Below are 18472 nucleotides of genomic sequence, written 5' to 3' on the forward strand. Positions count from 1 at the left end.
TATGTCTCTAAGGGGTTAATACCTAGAGGCTTGCGTGTGCAGGTGTTCCCTTCCTTTGAGACTGAACTACCATGGTTTAAAAGTGGATGGGAGGAGCTGGCCAGTAACTGTTCCAGGGGTTTTATGGAGCTACTTATCAAGCTCAATGAACTTACACTTAGTGAGCTGGAAAAAGAAATTGATAGTATCCAGACATCATTAAAAAAAGATCTAACGAGTGAAGCCATTAAAAAGGTGAATGAGGATCTGGAAAAAGATTTTCTTAAATGGGAAGAGGACATTAAAACCACAAAAACGAAAAAATTCCAAAGAGATGTACTTGATTTTCAGACTAATCAGGTTTATAAATGGAGAAAAAACAACAGAAGGGGTGGACGCCCCACATCCAGAGCTCGTAATGAGTCTTGCTCATCAGTAACATCGGGGGAAGAGCCTGATAGTGATACTTCACAGGTGGCTGGTTCCAGTCACTTTAGACAAACTAGATCCAGGTATAGGCAATTGGAACAAGGAAAGGGCAAGTCCTCGACAAAACGGAAAATATCTCCCTTACAACAAAATGATGATAAGAAAAAGAAGCCTGGAACACTGGAGGTAATCAATTTATCCCATCATAAATTGTCTGAGGCTCAGAAAGAAGTGCTGTCCTTAGGTTTGACATTTGTGCCTAATAATTCATTCAATTATTTTTCAGCGGTGAAGGATGTGAATCTTTTCTCTCGGAAACTTATATTGAAAAGGTTGCACAACAAAAGAGATTATGAGGAATTTGGACTAACATCCAAGATTGATCGGGAGACTTTGGCAGTCCTGGAGGACTTGTTAAAAGAACAGGAACCTGACCCAGAAGGTACGTTCCCTAGATCTATCCTGCCTAGGTCGACCACTTTCCCTCCCTTGTCTTTGTGCCCTCAGGTAGAGATTTTTACTAGGTTGGTAACGGAAGATTTCAAAAAGCTCCCTGAATTTATAACACATGACAATGTCACGAAGTCTCAGCGACAAGCATTGTATGAACTCAGTAACCTTGATGACATTGTCATAAAAGCAGCAGACAAGGGAGGGAATGTTGTTATTTGGCCGACAGTAAAATACGAAAAAGAGGCATTGAGGCAGTTGAATTGTAGGGATACCTACATCCGGCTGCCTCATAACCCCACAGATACTTTCAAATATGAATTGGATAGGATCTTACGGAACGCACTGGATCAGGGAACCATTACAAAAAAAGTGTGTGATGGGTTGATGGTGGAGTTTCCAAAAACACCCACACTGTACCTACTACCCAAGGTACACAAAGATATGACAAGTCCTCCAGGAAGACCAATAGTCTCTGGGATTGATGGTCTTTGTGACCCAATTTGTAGGTACATCGACTTTTATTTAAAATCTATGGTTGAAACATTGCCCTCGTACATTCGGGACACCACTGATATGTTAACAAAGGTAGAGGGGATGGTGTTGGAGCAGGACATGTGGCTGGTAACAGCGGATGTTGAATCATTGTACACCTGTATTTCACACGACGACGGAATTGAGGCGGTCCGTTTCTTCCTGGGGAATGGCAACTGGGATGGCCAGATTTGTGACTTTGTTGTGACCTTGCTGAGGTTTGTACTGACCCACAATGTGTTTCTCTTTAAAGACAGATGCTATCTTCAAAAACGTGGTACTGCCATGGGGGCGGCGTGCGCCCCCGCCTATGCCAACCTGTTTCTCGGTCTATGGGAGAGATCCATATTCCACCAGGATGGGGCCTCTGCCGTGGACCGGGTGCAGTGTTGGCATAGGTATATTGATGATATCTTTTTTATATGGCAGGGTAGCGAAAGGGGGATCACTGAATTTGTGGGTCAGCTTAATAGCAATCCTCATAATATTCGATTGACATACAAGGCACATCAAAAGAAAATTGATTTTTTGGATATTTATTTGGAGGTTGATGAGATGGGGATGCTGCATACGGATGTATTCAGGAAGGCTACTTCAGTTAACTCCCTGTTGCATGCATCCTCATCGCATACCATTCACACCATCAAAGCCATCCCAGTTGGACAGTTCCTCAGGATGAAGCGGATCTGCTCCACTGAACAAAAATTTGAGGCTCAATCGGATGATCTAAAAGATAGATTCAGGGCCCGCGGCTATAGCAACCGCTGCATAAAACAGGGGTACACTAGAGCCAAGAGAACTGAGAGACGTGAGTTGTTGTATAAAAAGGAAAAGAGAAATGGGTCTGAGAACAATGTCAGATTCATTTCTACGTATAATTGCCAATGGAGACGTATGCAGGACATCGTAAACAAGCATTGGCCGGTCCTTCTCACTGACCCCGTTCTCGCCTCTAGTATCCCCCAGAGACCCAGCTTCACGGCTAAACGGGGTAAAAGTATAAAAGATCTATTGGTTAAAAGCCATTATGTGGCAAAAATCAGCAATCCTCTTAATCCAACAAACAGAGGTCCATTATGGGGGTGCTATCCGTGCGGCGATTGTTTGGCTTGTAGGGAAAAGAACCTCATTAGGGGCACTCATTTTTCGTCGTCGTGTGGAGACAGGAAATTTCAGATCCGGCATCATATCCGCTGTACCAGCACTTGTGTTGTATATCTGGCCACATGTCCTTGCTCCAAAATTTATGTGGGACTGACGTCACGCCAGTTGCGTGTACGTGTGAGAGAGCACGTAAGGGATATAGTTAACGCACGCAAGGCTGAGGACGTCAGTGCCCTCAAAACCATCCCCAGACACTTTTATAAGTTCCATGCATGCGATCCTACTGGCCTTAGGGTCATTGGGATCGATCAAGTTCATAGTGGTAATAGGGGAGGCAACATAAAACGAACACTTGCACAGGCTGAATGCAAGTGGATTGTGACATTGGATTCCATGTCTCCTGTAGGATTAAACGAAACAATCAGTTTTGTTCCTTTTTTATAAGTAGCCTTGTTCCCCACGTCCTCTTTTGTCGTAGAATTGATTTAATCTGTAATTACATTTTAAACTTTGCATTTTTTCTGTTTATTTATGTTTGTCACTTTTTACATCCCTAGACTTAATGGCTTTTCTTGAGCTCGGTGCTTATGAGGTTTATGACCTGGCAGTACATGAGGAATGTGAGAGCTTGGATCGGGATGACGGCTTACTATATCAAGACTGATCACTTCAAGTCTCCTCACTGTGAAAAACAGAGGGAAGATTGAAAACTGGCACCCTTTCATAATTTATTATTTAATTTCACAATTTGTTCACAATTCATTACTTTATTTAGATGTAATTTTTTATTGCATAGTATATTTATGTATGGTGTTATATTGGCACTATTATTCATTAATTTTTGTTCATTATATAATGCATTGTGCACGGTTTCACATTTATGGGCACTATTATTATTATTATATATATTTATATGTTGTTCGTGCCTATTTATTTTAAATTAGTAGTGACCCGTTGTATCCTGAGATTCTCGCTCCCACTCCTTATATTTGTATTCCAACTAATACAGTGCGCTGTGGCCATATGGCTACATACATTTATTATATATATACCACTTGCTGTGCGCTATTCGATCCTCACATAGGGGTCCTCTCGTCGGCCTGTGCGTGTGCTCCGTGACTGCTGGGATGCCCATGTACCTCCGGCTTCTATGATCCGAGAGCGCATGTCTGTGACGTCAACGGGGGAATTCCCCCTGACATGCGCTCTCGATGAATGCCGGGGAGCTGGGACTTCCCTGTAATGTAGTCACGCTGCACACTTTACTACGGAGGAATGTTTGTAACTGCGCAGGTCTGAAAGGTTAGGAACAGCTGTGTATTGACGACTTCCTGCCATCTGAGTCACAGCGCGGCTGTGTACTTTCAGAGCAGGTCTATTAACCTCATTATAAAAGCGCCACGCTCTGCTAAGCCCTTTCATTCCCTCTTTGAAAAAGGAAACGCGAAACGCGCGTCAGGGGGTATTCGGAGCCCCAGGCAGATTAACTATTTCATCATGGGTAAGCAGTCTTGAATTAGGTGGGCACAGTAACTAGCCTTATGCATGGGAGATGTATGTCCACATGGACTTCTAAACTATATAACACAGTCATACCATGCTTTTTAGCGCTGATACTTATGCTGACCTGTGATAACACCCTGATGTGGTTTTTACTTTTTCTTTTCTGCCTGTGACCTGGATGTGGTTCACTAGGGTTTTTCCTGTCATCTGTGTATTTAAACATGTTATGTGTTTTTTATCTTTGTTACAATAAAATTTACATTTTTATATTTACTCATTTGGTAATTTTCTTTTTTCTATATATGTGTTCGTATAAAAACTCCCTTTTTTTCTGTTAAATTAAGTTATTTGGAGTATACGTTATTAATTTCCATTTATATACATGGGTAAGGACGATCAACCGCTTATATTTACACACAAATGGTGTGGGGCCCATGTTTTTTCTGTTGGTTTGATCTTATTACTAATTTGATTCCTGGTAGTAAGTTTCCTAAGGGCTGACTTTTCAATTTATCTGTGCCAGAACATGCCGCTATGCGGAGTTATATAAAGGAGTCCTTGGAGAAAGGGCATATTCGCCCGTCTTCGTCACCGTTGGGAGCAGGGTTCTTTTTTGTGGCCAAGAAGGATGGTTCTCTGAGACCCTGTATAGATTACCGCCTTCTCAATAAAATCACGGTCAAATTTCAGTACCCTTTGCCTTTGCTGTCTGATTTGTTTGCTCGGATTAAGGGGTATAGTTGGTTCACCAAGATAGATCTTCGAGGGGCGTATAATCTTGTGCGTATTAAACAGGGCGATGAATGGAAAACAGCATTTAATACGCCCGAGGGCCATTTTGAGTACCTGGTGATGCCATTCGGGCTTTCTAATGCTCCATCTGTGTTTCAGTCCTTTATGCATGACATCTTCCGAAAGTATCTGGATAGATTCATGATTGTATATTTGGATGATATTTTGGTCTTTTCGGATGATTGGGAGTCTCATGTGAAGCAGGTCAGAATGGTATTCCAGGTCTATCGTGCTAATTCCTTGTTTGTGAAGGGGTCTAAATGTCTCTTCGGAGTTCAGAAGGTTTCCTTTTGGGCTTCATTTTTTCCCCTTCTACTATCGAGATGGATCCTGTTAAAGTTCAGGCCATTTATGATTGGACTCAACCTACATCAGTGAAGAGCCTTCAGAAATTCCTGGGCTTTGCTAATTTTTACCGTCGCTTCATCGCTAATTTTTCTAGTGTGGTTAAACCTTTGACTGATTTGACAAAGAAAGGTGCTGATGTGGTGAATTGGTCCTCTGCAGCCGTTGAGGCTTTTCAGGAGCTGAAACGTCGTTTTTCTTCGGCCCCTGTGTTGCGTCAGCCAGATGTTTTGCTCCATTTTCAGGTCGAGGTGGATGCTTCTGAGATTGGAGCAGGGGCTGTTTTGACTCAAAGAAGTTCTGATGGCTCTGTGATGAAGCCATGTGCTTTCTTTTCTAGAAAGTTTTCGCCTGCTGAGCGTAATTATGATGTTGGCAATCGGGAGTTGCTGGCTATGAAGTGGGTATTCGAGGAGTGGCGACATTGGCTTGAGGGAGCCAAGCACCGCGTGGTGGTCTTGACGGATCACAAGAATCTGACTTATCTCGAGTCTGCCAAGCAGTTGAATCCTAGACAGGCTCGATGGTCGCTGTTTTTCTCCTGTTTCGATTTTGTGGTCCCATACCTTCCGGGTTCTAAGAATATGAAGGCTGATGCCCTTTCTAGGAGTTTTGTGCCTGATTCTCCGGGAGTTCCTGAGCGGGCTGGTATTCTCAAAGAGGGGGTAATTCTGTCCGCCATCTCCCCTGATTTGCGGCGGGTGCTGCAGGAGTTTCAGGCTGATAGACCTGACCGTTGTCCAGCGGAGAGACTGTTTGTCCCTGATAGATGGACTATTAGAGTTATTTCTGAGGTTCATTGTTCAGTGTTGGGGGGCCATCCTGGGATTTTTGGTACCAGAGATTTGGTGGCTAGGTCCTTTTGGTGGCCTTCCTTGTCACGGGATGTGCGTTCTTTTGTGCAGTCCTGTGGGACTTGTGCTCGGGCTAAGCCCTGCTGTTCTCGTGCCAGTGGGTTACTTTTGCCCTTGCCGGTCCCGAAAAGGCCCTGGACGCATGTTTCCATGGATTTTATTTCAGATCTTCCTGTCTCGCAAAGGATGTCTGTCATCTGGGTGGTTTGTGATCGCTTTTCTAAGATGGTCCATTTGGTACCCTTGCCTAAATTACCTTCCTCCTCTGATTTGGTTCCATTATTTTTTCAGCATGTGGTTCGTTTGCATGGCATTCCGGAGAACATTGTGTCGGATAGAGGTTCCCAGTTTGTCTCTAGGTTTTGGCGGTCCTTTTGTGCTAAGATGGGCATTGATTTGTCTTTTTCTTCGGCTTTCCATCCTCAGACAAATGGCCAAACCGAACAAACCAATCAGACTTTGGAAACCTATCTGAGATGCTTTGTTTCTGCTGATCAGGATGATTGGGTGACCTTCTTGCCATTGGCTGAGTTCGCCCTTAATAATCGGGCTAGTTCGGCTACTTTGGTTTCACCTTTTTTTTTTGCAATTCTGGTTTTCATCCTCGTTTTTCTTCGGGGCAGGTTGAGCCTTCTGACTGTCCTGGTGTGGATTCTGTGGTGGACAGGTTGCAGCAAATTTGGACTCACGTAGTGGACAATTTGACGTTGTCCCAGGAGAAGGCTCAACGTTTCGCTAACCGCTGTCGCTGTGTTGGTCCCCGACTTCGTGTTGGGGATTTGGTTTGGTTGTCTTCTCGTTATGTTCCTATGAAGGTTTCTTCTCCTAAGTTTAAACCTCGTTTCATTGGTCCTTATAGGATTTCTGAAATTCTCAATCCTGTGTCATTTCGTTTGGTCCTTCCAGCTTCTTTTGCCATCCATAATGTGTTCCATAGGTCGTTGTTGCGGAGATATGTGGCGCCTATGGTTCCCTCCGTTGATCCTCCTGCTCCGGTGTTGGTCGAGGGGGAGTTGGAGTATGTGGTAGAGAAGATTTTGGATTCTCGTATTTCAAGACGGAAGCTTCAGTACCTGGTTAAATGGAAGGGCTATGGTCAGGAGGATAATTCCTGGGTTGTTGCCTCCGATGTCCATGCTGCCGATTTAGTTCGTGCCTTTCATTTGGCTCATCCTGATCGGCCTGGGGGCCCTGGTGAGGGTTCGGTGACCCCTCCTCAAGGGGGGGGTACTGTTGTGAATTCCGTTCTCGGACTCCCTCCTGTGGTCATGAATGGTACTTTGGTGAGTTCTGTCATTGGACTCCCTCTGGTGGCTTTGAATGGAACTGCTGGTCCTTGAGGTTGGCTTTCTCAGCTGCCCTCGTTTATTGCTATGCTGGCTTCCCTATTTAACTCCACTCAGATCGTTACTTCATGCCAGCTGTCAATGTCTCAGTATTGGTTCAGATCTCTCTTGGACTTCTCTGATGACCTGTCTACTCCAGCAGAAGCTAAGTCCCTGCTAGTTTATTTGTTGTTACTGCTTCCTGAATATATTTCTTAGTACTGCTATATTCTAGTCCAGCTTGCTATCATGATATTTCTTTGCTAGCTGGAAGCTCTGGGGGTGCAGAGTTGCACCTCCACACCGTGAGTTGGTGTGGAGGTCTTTTTGCATACTCTGCATGGTTTTTTGTAGTTTTTTGTGCTGACCGCATAGTTCCCTTTTTCTATCCTCTGACTATTTAGTGAAGACTGGCCTCCTTTGCTAAAACCTGTTTCATTCCTGTGTTTGTGACTTTCCTCTTAACTCACAGTCAATATATGTGGGGGGCTGCCTTTTCCTTTGGGGAATTTCTCTGAGGCAAGGTAAGGCTTCTATTTCTATCTTTAGGGGTAGTTAGCTCTTAGGCTGTGAAGAGGCGTCTAGGGAGAGTTAGGTACGCTCCACGGCTATTTCTAGTGTGTGTGATAGGAGTAGGGTTTGCGGTCAGCAGAGTTCCCACTTCCCCAGAGCTTGTCCCTATTTCTAGTTTAACCATCAGGTCATTCCGGGTGCTCCTAACCACCAGGTCCATAACAGGAAACTGGCTATTATGAGCAGTGCCTAGTAAAAAGGCTATAAAGGTACAGATGTGTGACCTCGTGGAGACCAAAACATCCAACACCGAGGAGACACCATCACGTGTTTCTCAACGTGTTTCCTACTCCACACTGATGAGGGGCAAAAACCCCGAAACAGCTGTCTGTGGATGGATACCATGCTTGGCATAGGTGGTTTGCCTTTATTGGATGTTTTCCTTTATCGGATGCTGCCCTTCCCGTGGTTGTTCCTTCCCGGGGAAATGCCTGGCTATTCACTGCTTGCGTTGAGAGACACGTGATGGTGTCTCCGCAGCTACTCTACATGCATTTGCATATTGGGGCAGTGTTCTGGAACACTGCGTTGAGAAACACGTGATGGTGTCTCCGCGGTGTTGGATGTTTTGGTCTCCACGAGGTCAATCATCTGTATGTTTATAGCCTTTTTACTTGGCACTGCTCCTAATAGCCAGTTTCCTACTCCACACTGATGAGGGGCAAAAACCCCGAAACAGCTGTCTGTGGATGGATACCATGCTTGGCATAGGTGGTTTTCCTTTATTGGATGTTTTCCTTTATCGGATGCTGCCCTTCCCGTGGTTGTTCCTTCCCGGGGAAAGGCCTAGCTATTCACTGCTTGCGTTGAGAAACACGTTATGGTGTCTCCGCCGCTACTCTACATTCATTTGCATATTGGGGCAGTGTTCTGGATCACTGCGTTGAGAAACACGTGATGGTGTCTCCGCGGTGTTGGATGTTTTGGTCTCCACGAGGTCAATCATCTGTACCTTTATATACATATCAAAGGAGACATCTCATGACACCTTCTCTCCATCTACCTGTTGATCCTGAGGAACATTGAGATCTTGATTACAGTCCTGTGGAAGAAGAGGACAGGGACATCTCTCTGGTGTTGTCCTCTTACTGGAGAGATCTGGAGAAAACAAATACAGGCACCAAATTCATTCTTCACAGATGATTATAGGCCATGTGTATTGAGTCCTGTCTATTACCTGGTGATGCGAGGGGCTGGGGAAACGCCATCATGACGTCCTTGTACAGATCTTTGTGTCCTTCTAAATACTCCCACTCCTCCATGGAGAAATAGACAGCGACATACTGACACCTTATAGGAACCTGACACATACAGTGAAAACGTCATCCCCCCGATCCCTTCATAGAATTACTGTATAATATCCCAGCATTCCCAGCAGTGTCACCTCTCCAGTCAGCAGCTCAATCATCTTGTAGGTGAGTTCTAGGATCTTCTGGTCATTGATATCCTCATGTATCAGAGGGTGAGGTGGTGGCCACGTCATTGGGCTCAGGGGTCTTCCCCATCCCTCAGACACAGGGTCCTGACAGCATTCACTAGAGGTCTTCTTCACTACTGTGTAATCCTGGTTATGGAGAGAGACATTAATAAATCTCACTGCAGACATTTCCAGAGTCCTCACCTCTCCATTTCTGTCCATCTGTTATTCCCATAGATAAGAATGATGTAATGTGACGTCATCAGAATCTCTCACCTCTCCAGTAATCTGGAAGAGGATCTCTAGGGTGAGGTGTATTATCCTCTCCACCAACTTGTCCTTGTCCATATCCATCCTTTATTGGTAAATCAGGAAAATTCTCTTATAAAGAAGAACTTCACTGAGAGGATCCGATATTGCAGAGACCTGACTGAGAAGAAGATGAGCCGATGTAACATCATAAAAATTCTGTGTAATAATACAATTACTGGTGATAATAAGGGAAACATATGAGTAGATTTATTATTTTACACTATTTAATTTTCTTCTTTACATCTACTAATAAAATCTATATATTTTAGGCCACAGACAACAAGCAATCTCTTCCTCGGAGTCGGCAGCTGAATACGTTTCTCATAGACTCATCTTCCATAGCGCTAATTCTCGTCTCGTCATAGGGGTGGAGCCGCATATTTATTACTGTAATGAGTGGTACCGGTGACCACTCAACGCTGGAAGAAGCTGCTGGCGCCCGGAGACTGGAGATGCAGGGAACGCGCCAGGAGCAGGTGAGTATAATGGGGAGGGGGAGCACTGCGCGATATTCACCTGTCCTCGTTCCGGACGCTGCTCCGTCTTCCTCGTCCTCTGCAGTGGCGCTCAGGTCAGAGGGCGCGATGACGTCGTTAGTCCGCGCCCTCTGCCTGAACGTTAGTGCAGAGGGCGCGAAAGACACAGCGGCCCCGGAATGAGGACCGGTGTGTATTGCAAGTGCCGGGGGCCTGAGCGACGAGAGGTGAGTATGTCATTTTCTTTTTTTTTTTTTTTTTTTTTTAATAGCAGCAACAGCATATGGGGCAAATATCTCTATGAAGCATCTTATGGGGCCATATTCAACGTTTGTGCAGCACTATATGGGGCAAATATCTTTATGGAGCATCTTATGGGGCCATAATCAATGTTGTGCAGCATTATATGGGGCAAATATCTCTATGGAGCATCTTATGGAGCTAAATTCGACGTTTGTGCAGCACTATATGGGGCAAATATCTCTATGGAGCATCTTATGGGGCCATATACAACGTTTGTGCAGCACTATATGGGGCAAATATCTTTATGGAGCATCTTATGGGGCCATAATCAACATTTGTGCAGCATTATATGGGGCAAATATCTTTATGGAGCATCTTATGGGGCCATAATCAATGTTTATGCAGCACTATATGGGGCAAATATCTCTATGGAGCATCTTATGGGGCCACTATTAACCTTTATGCAGCATTATATGGGGGAAATGTGTCTATGGAGCATCTTATGGGGCCATTATTAACCTTTGTGCAGCACTGTATGGGGCATATTTTAATATGGAGCATCTTATGGGGCACATCATGAACTCTATGGAGCATTACATGGGGCTCCTGATTCAATATGGATATTCAAAAACACTTAAACTACTGATATCTCAATTAATTTTACTTTTATTGGTCCCTATTTTTATTTTTGAAATTTACCGGTTAGCTGCTGCTTTTTCCACCCTAGGCTTATACTAGAGTCATTACGTTTTCCCAGTTTTCTATGGCAAAATTAGGGGTCTCGGCTTATACTCGGGTCAGCTTATAGTCGAGTATATACAGTACTTCATGATGAGGACAACATCTTCATCTTCTACTACGGCTCTAGAAACATATTTGTCCAGAGTCCGTCAATGACTCCATCACCACTGGCCGTCTATATGAAGGTTTCCAGTCTTCCCCACACTGTAATCTTCTATCACATTTACCTACGTCCCCGGAAGAAGCTACGGGCGAAACGCACGTTGGGGCGAAGGGGAACCTTCGGATCACCGCTATCCTAATCACCCAGCAGTCTCTTTAATGTTCTAAGTATTCAGGTAATATGTTTTTTTCTTAAACCTGATATGATACACTTATCTGTAGGTAATTGGGGGCTCTCAAAGATGATGTATTGATAAAGGGATACCTTTTATGGCACCTTAGTATATTGAGGACTTTGTATGGTAAATCTCTCAATAGAGATCATTATAATAAATAGATTATCTATGTACCCCATTCTTATTAACTAGATTTTTTTGCCTGGCCCTGGGCTATTGGGTCGATCTATAGTTGGATTTATTGGTTGTTTCCTGTGCGGTTCTCCTTCAGGGTATTTCTGTAATTTTTGTTCTGTGACCATTTTAATTTTATCAATAAATTTTCAATTCAAGTAATTATTTGGGAACTCTCCTTGTAGTGATTTGTTTAATTACATTTCAGCTTTCAGTGTTTTTTTATTTATATATATATATTTTTGGAGGGAAAGTTTGTCAGTCCTTCAGGGAAGCTGTTCCTGGTAGGAGTGGGTTCCTGTCAGAGGAAGGGTTCACGGAGCTGTGCATGCCCTAAGAGCTGCAGCTCCCAGGAAAGAGACACATAGAAAGCCAAATACATTGCAGTGAGCATGCAGGAAAGCAAAGCATGGGAAAGGATACCAGCGGGAGATCAGCCAGGAGCAGGCTGCCTCCCTCTGAGGCGCAGATAACTGGTAGCCAGAAGACTGAGGTAGTGAGGACCTCTACGCCTTACTACAGAGACCGGCAGGACAGGTAATTACACGTTACATGTCCGCACCTACACACAGGAGGCATGGTGACACCCCACAGAGCCAGATCATCTAAGAGATCCTATAATCAGGCTCAAGTCACCAGTCATACGGGTTTTGTCCTATCCTATACGGGGGACAAAGAGAGAGAGAGAGAAACACCACATCTGTGAGGACCTTACGAGAGGCTTAGCAGTAAGAGACTACAACACTACAGCGCAAGGGAAGGCTATTGATTTACACTTGGACAAGGTGACTCTGGACTTGCTTCCAAACCGACCGGACCCTATCTGCCCTGTGATCTGGTGCTCTGGACTCCGGCTGCTGAAACCAACAGTAAACAAGGTAAAGAGACTGCAAACCTGTGTCCTCGTTATTCACTGCACCTCTCACCATTCTACTATCTACACATTGGGAAGCCCTGGGGATATACTTCACCTGTGGGAAGTTATACCATCTAGCTGCCATAACATCACCCCAGCAGATCCCTTAACCCCTTAACGACCGCCGATACGCCTTTTAACGGCGGCCGCTAAGGGTACTTAAACCACAGCGCCGTTAATTAACGGCGCTGTGGAAAAAGTGAATAGCGCCCCCCAGAGTCGGATTTTCTCTGGGGTCTCGGTTGCCGAGGGTAGCCGAGACCCCAGAGAACATGATTCGGGGGTTTTTTACCGACCCCCGAGTTGCGATCGCCGGTAATTAACCGTTTACCGGCGGTCGCAACAAAAAAAAAAAAAACGCGATTTGCCATTTAATTTCTCTGTCCTCCGATGTGATCGCACATCGGAGGACAGAGAAATGTGGTCCCCGATGGCCCCCAATAGCCCCCCAATACTTACCTACCTCCCCCGGTGCTCCTCGTGTCTCCCCATGGGCGCCGCCATCTTTTTTCCGGGAAAAAATGGCGGGCGCACGCGCAGTGTGCCCGCCGCCCGGCACCCGGATGTTCTTTGGGGTCTTGGCTGCCGGGGGTAGCCGAGACCCCAAAGAACATGATCGGGGTCGGTTTGCACCGACCCCTGCTTTGCGATCGCCGGTAATTAACAGTTTACCGGCGACCGCAAAAAAAAAAAAAAAGCGATCAGTTATTTCTCTGTCCTCTGATGTGATCGCACATCAGAGGACAGAGAAATAGGGGGATTCGGGGACCCTATCATACTCACCCGGGGTCCCTGGGTCCTCTTCTGTCTTCTCCTGCCAGCCGGCTTTTTCATCATGGCGGGCGCATGCGCAGTGCGCCCGCCATCTGCTGCCATCTGCCGGCCGGCAGGAGAAGACAAGTTGGGGCTAAAATTAGGGTTAGGGTTAGGGTTAGAGTTAGGGTTAGGGTTAGGGTTAGAGTTAGGGTTAGAGTTAGGGTTAGAGTTAGGGTTAGAGTTAGGGTTAGAGTTAGGGTTAGAGTTAGGGTTAGAGTTAGGGTTAGAGTTAGGGTTAGAGTTAGGGTTAGAGTTAGGGTTAGAGTTAGGGTTAGGGTTGGGGCTAAATTTAGGGTTAGGGTTAGGGCTAGGGTTAGGGTTAGGCTACTTTCACACTAGCGTTTTTTGGCTTCCGTCGCAATGCGTCGTTGGAGAAAAAACGCATCCTGCAAAAGTGCTTGCAGGATGCGTTTTTTCTCCATTGGCTTGCATTAGCGACGCATTGCGACGGATTGCCACGTGTCGCATCCATCGTGCGACGGATGCGTCGTGCTTCGGCGGACCGTCGACACAAAAAAAACTACATGTAACTTTTTTGTGCGACGTGTCCGCCATTTCCGACCGCGCATGCGTGGCCGGAACTCCGCCCCCGCCTCCCCGCACCTCACAATGGGGCAGCGGATGCGTTGAAAAAACAGCATCCGCTGCACCCGTTGTGCGGCGCTTACAACGCTAGCCTCAGTACGTCGGCCCGACACACTGCGATGGGCCGAGTACGACGCTAGTGTGAAAGTAGCCTTAGGCTTCTTTCACACTTGCGTCGGTACGGGGCGGTCGCAATGCGTCGGCCCGATGTACCGACGCACGTTGTGAAAATTGTGCACAACGTGGGCAGCGGATGCAGTTTTTCAACGCATCCGCTGCCCAGTCTATGTCCTGGGGAGGAGGGGGCAGAGTTACGGCCACGCATCCGCGGAAATGGCAGACGCGACGTACAAAAAAAAGGTTACATTGAACTTTTTTGTGACGATGGGGGCTAAAGTTAGGGTTGGGGCTAAAGTTAGGGTTAGAGTTGGGATTAGGGTTAGGGTTTGGATTAGGGTTGGGATTAGTGTTACGTTTGGGATTAGGGTTGGGATTAGGGTTAGGGTTGGGATTAGGGTTAGGGGTGTGTTGGATTTAGGGTTTTGATTAGGGTTATGGTTAGGGTTGAGATTAGGGCTGTTTTGGGGTTAGGGTTGTGATTATCGTTAGGGTTGTGATTAGGATTATGGATCGGGTTGAGATTAGGGTTAGGGCTGTGTTGGGGTTAGGGTTGGAGTTAGAATTGGGGGGTTTCCACTGTTTAGGTACATCAGGGGGTCTCCAAACACGACAGCCAATTTTGCGCTAAAAAAGTCAAATGGTACTCCCTCCCTTCTGAGCTCTGCCGTGCGCCCAAACAGTGGTTTACCCCCACATATGGGGCATCAGCGTACTCGGGATAAATTGGACAACAACTTTTGGGGTCCAATTTCTCCTGTTACCCTTGTGAAAATAAAAACTTGGGGGCTAAAAATCTTTTTTGTTGGAAAAATATATATTTTTTTATTTTCACTACTCTGCATTATAAATTTCTGTGAAGCACTTGAGCTTTCAAAGTTCTCACCACATATCTAGATAAGTTCCTTAGGGGGTCTAGTTTCCAAAATTTGGTCACTTGTGGGGGTTTCTACTGTTTAGGTACATTAGGGGTCTGCAAACGCAACATAACGCCCGCAGACAATTCTATCATAGTCTGCATTCCAAAATGGCGCTCCTTCCCTTCCGAGCTCTGCCGTGCGCCCAAACAGTGGTTTACCCCCACATATGGGGTACCAGCATACTCAGGACAAATTGGACAACAACTTTTGGGGTCCAATTTCTCTTGTTACCCTTGTGAAAATAAAAATTTGGGGGCTAAAAAAATTTTTTTTGTGGGAAAAAAAATATTTTTTATTTTCACTACTCTGCATTATAAACTTCTGTGAAGCACTTGGGCATTCAAAGTTCTCACCACATATCTAGATAAGTTCCTTGGGGGGTCTATTTTCCAAAATGGGGTCACTTGTTGGGGGTTTCTACTGTTTAGGTACATTAGTGGTCTGCAAACGCAACATAACGCCCGCAGACAATTCTATCAAAGTCTGCATTCCAAAATGGCACTCCTTCCCTTCCGAGCTCTGCCGTGCGCCCAAACAGTGGTTTACCCCCACATATGGGGTACCAGCATACTCAGGACAAATTGGACAACAACTTTTGGGGTCCAATTTCTCTTGTTACCCTTGTGAAAATAAAAACTTGGGGGCTAAAAATCTTTATTGTTAAAAAATATATATTTTTTATTTTCACGACTCTGCATTATAAACTTCTGTGATGCACTTGGGCATTCAAAGTTCTCACTACACATCTAGATAAGTTCCATTGGGGGTCTAGTTTCCAAAATGGGGTCACTTTTGGGGGGTTTCTGCTGTTTAGGCACATCAGGGGCTCTCCAAACGCGACATGGCGTCCGATCTCAATTCCAGTCAATTTTGCATCGAAAAGTCAAATGGCGCTCCTTTGCTTCCGAGCTCAGCCATGCGCCCAAACAGTGGTTTAACCCCACATATGGGGTGTCGGCATACTCAAGACAAATTGTACAACAGCTTCTGGGGTCCATTTTCTCCTGTTACCCTTGGTAAAATAAAAATTTGGAGGCAAAAAGATCATTTTTGTAGAAAAAATTCGATTTTTTTTATTTTCACGGCTCTACGTTATAAACTTCTGTGAAGCACCTGGGGGTTTAAAGTGCTCACCACACATCTAGATAAGTTCCTTAAGGGGTCTAGTTTCCAAAATGGTGTCATTTGTGGGGGGTCTCCACTGTTTAGGCACATCAGCGGCTCTCCAAACGTGACATGGCGTCCGATCTCAATTCCAGCCAATTCTACATTGAAAAAGTAAAACGACACTCCTTCTCTTCCAAGCTCTGCGGTGCGCCCAAACAGTGGTTTACCCCCATATATGGGGTATCGACGTACTCAGGAGAAATTGTACAACAACTTTTGTGGTCTAATTTCTCCTGTTACCCTTGTTAAAATAAAAATTTGGGGGCAAAAAGATAATTTTTGTAGAAAAAATGAGATTTTTTATTTTCACGGCTCTACGTTATAAACTTCTGTGAAGCACTTGGGGGTTCAAAGTGCTCACCACACATCTAGATAAGTTCCTTAAGGGGTCTAGTTTCCAAAATGGTATCACTTGTGGGGGGTTTCCACTGTTTAGGCACATCAGGGACTCTCCAAACGCGACATGGCATCCGATCTCAATTCCAGCCAATTCTGCATTGAAAAAGTCAAACGGTGCTCCTTCACTTCCAAGCTCTGCGGTGCGCCCAAACAGTGGTTTACCTCCACATATGGGGTATCGACGTACTCAGGAGAAATTGCACAACAACTTTTGTGGTCTAATTTCTCCTGTTACCCTTGTGAAAATAAGAATTTGTGGGCGAAAAAATCATTTTTGTGAAAACAAATGCGATTTTTTATTTTCACGGCTCTACGTTATAAACTTCTGTGAAGCACTTGGGGGTTCAAAGTGCTCACCACACATCTAGATAAGTTCCTTGGGGGGTCTAGTTTCCAAAATGGTGTCACTTGTGGGGGGTTTCCACTGTTTAGGCACATTAGGGGCTCTCCAAACGCGACATGGCGTCCGATCTCAATTCCAGCCAATTCTGCATTGAAACAGTCAAACGGTGCTCCTTCCCTTCCAAGCTCTGCGGTGCGCCCAAACAGTGGTTTACCTCCACATATGGGGTATCGGCGTACTCAGGAAAAATTGCACAACAAAATTTGTGGTTAAATTTCTGTTTTTACACTTGTGAAAATTAAAAAAAATGGTTCTGAAGTAAAATGTTTGCAAAAAAAAGTAAAATGTTCATTTTTTTCTTCCACATTGTTTTAGTTCCTGTGAAGTACGTAAAGGGTTAATAAACTTCTTGAATGTGGTTTTGAGCAGCTTGAGGGGTGCAGTTTTTAGAATGGTGTCACACTTGGTTATTTTCTATCATATAGACCCCTCAAAATCACTTCAAAGGTGATGTGGTCCCTAAAAAAAACATGGTGTTGTAAAAATGAGAAATTGCTGGTCAACTTTTAACCCTTATAACTCCCTAACAAAAAAAAAAAATTGTTTCCAAAATTGTGCTGATGTAAAGTAGACATGTGAGAAATGTTATTTATTAACTATTTTTTGTGACATATCTCTCTGATTTAAGGGCATAAAAATACAAAGTTTGAAAATTGCAAAATTTTAAAAATTTTCGCCATATTTCCATTTTTTTCATAAATAATCGCAAGTAATATCGAAGAAATGTTACCACTAACTTGAAGTACAACATGTCACGAAAAAACAATCTCAGAATCAGCGGGATCCGATAAAGCGTTCCAGAGTTATAACCTCATAAAGTGACACTGGTCAGAATTGTAAAAATTGGCTCGGTCATTAAGTACCAAATTGGCTCTGTCACTAAGGGGTTAAAGCAGCGTTGGTCACCCTGACCTAATACCACAGGTGGCATCACGAACATAAACTTTATTCCCTTTAAAGACCTTTCCCTTTTACATGGGCGCCCAGGGCCATGGACCGGTTCGCAGCCACCGTGACATCCCCCTGTGAACATCAGACCCGGTACCGAGTACCCCACGGCCCTGGCGGGCGACTCATCTTGCTGTCAGAATAAAGAGATGCAAAAAAAATTATTTTCTATAAAAAATAGTTTTTATTATATAACAGCGCCAAAACATAACAAAAAAATATATATAAATAATGGTATGGCTGTCATCGTACTAACCCCTCCAAAAAAAAATCATGAATTGCTGGTTTTTGTTCATTGTGCCTCACAAAAAAAGGAATAAAAAGTGATCAAAAAATGTGTCCGAAAATGGTACCAATAAAAATGTCAACTCGTCCCACAAAAAACAAGTCCTCACATGTCTCTGTGGGCCAAAATATGGAAAAATTATAGCTCTCAAAATGTGTTGATGCAAAAACTATTTTTTAATAGTAAAAAATAGTATAGTAGAAAAGAAAAGGCAGCACTCACCCGTTGATACTTCCGTTATTAAAGTTGCTTTTAATCCATAAAGATTACACTTGTACAACCAAATGCGGTATTGGCTAAGGCATAGGAGTGAAGAGGGAGCGGTG

The 18472-nt window shown here is 44.5% G+C and overlaps 1 protein-coding gene across 5 annotated transcripts in view; it reads right to left on the reverse strand.

Annotated features, from left to right (window-relative positions):
* LOC143766449 (uncharacterized) overlaps positions 1-18472 on the reverse strand; it is a 54611-nt gene that overhangs the window by 21501 nt on the left and 14638 nt on the right. For 4 of the 5 annotated variants that reach the window (XM_077254152.1, XM_077254153.1, XM_077254155.1 and 1 more), the window contains 4 exons: positions 9582-9735; positions 9273-9452; positions 9066-9189; positions 8892-8986 (listed from right to left, as the gene is read on the reverse strand). In XM_077254152.1, coding sequence (XP_077110267.1) covers positions 8892-8986; positions 9066-9189; positions 9273-9452; positions 9582-9659 — 477 coding nt within the window. In that variant the 5' untranslated portion in view covers positions 9660-9735. The remainder of the gene's footprint in view (positions 1-8891; positions 8987-9065; positions 9190-9272; positions 9453-9581; positions 9736-18472) is intronic. The other variant, XM_077254154.1, reaches the window with a different exon arrangement.

The sequence above is a fragment of the Ranitomeya variabilis genome, chromosome 4, assembly GCF_051348905.1.
Source record: "Ranitomeya variabilis isolate aRanVar5 chromosome 4, aRanVar5.hap1, whole genome shotgun sequence".
NCBI classification, from domain to species: domain Eukaryota; kingdom Metazoa; phylum Chordata; class Amphibia; order Anura; family Dendrobatidae; genus Ranitomeya; species Ranitomeya variabilis.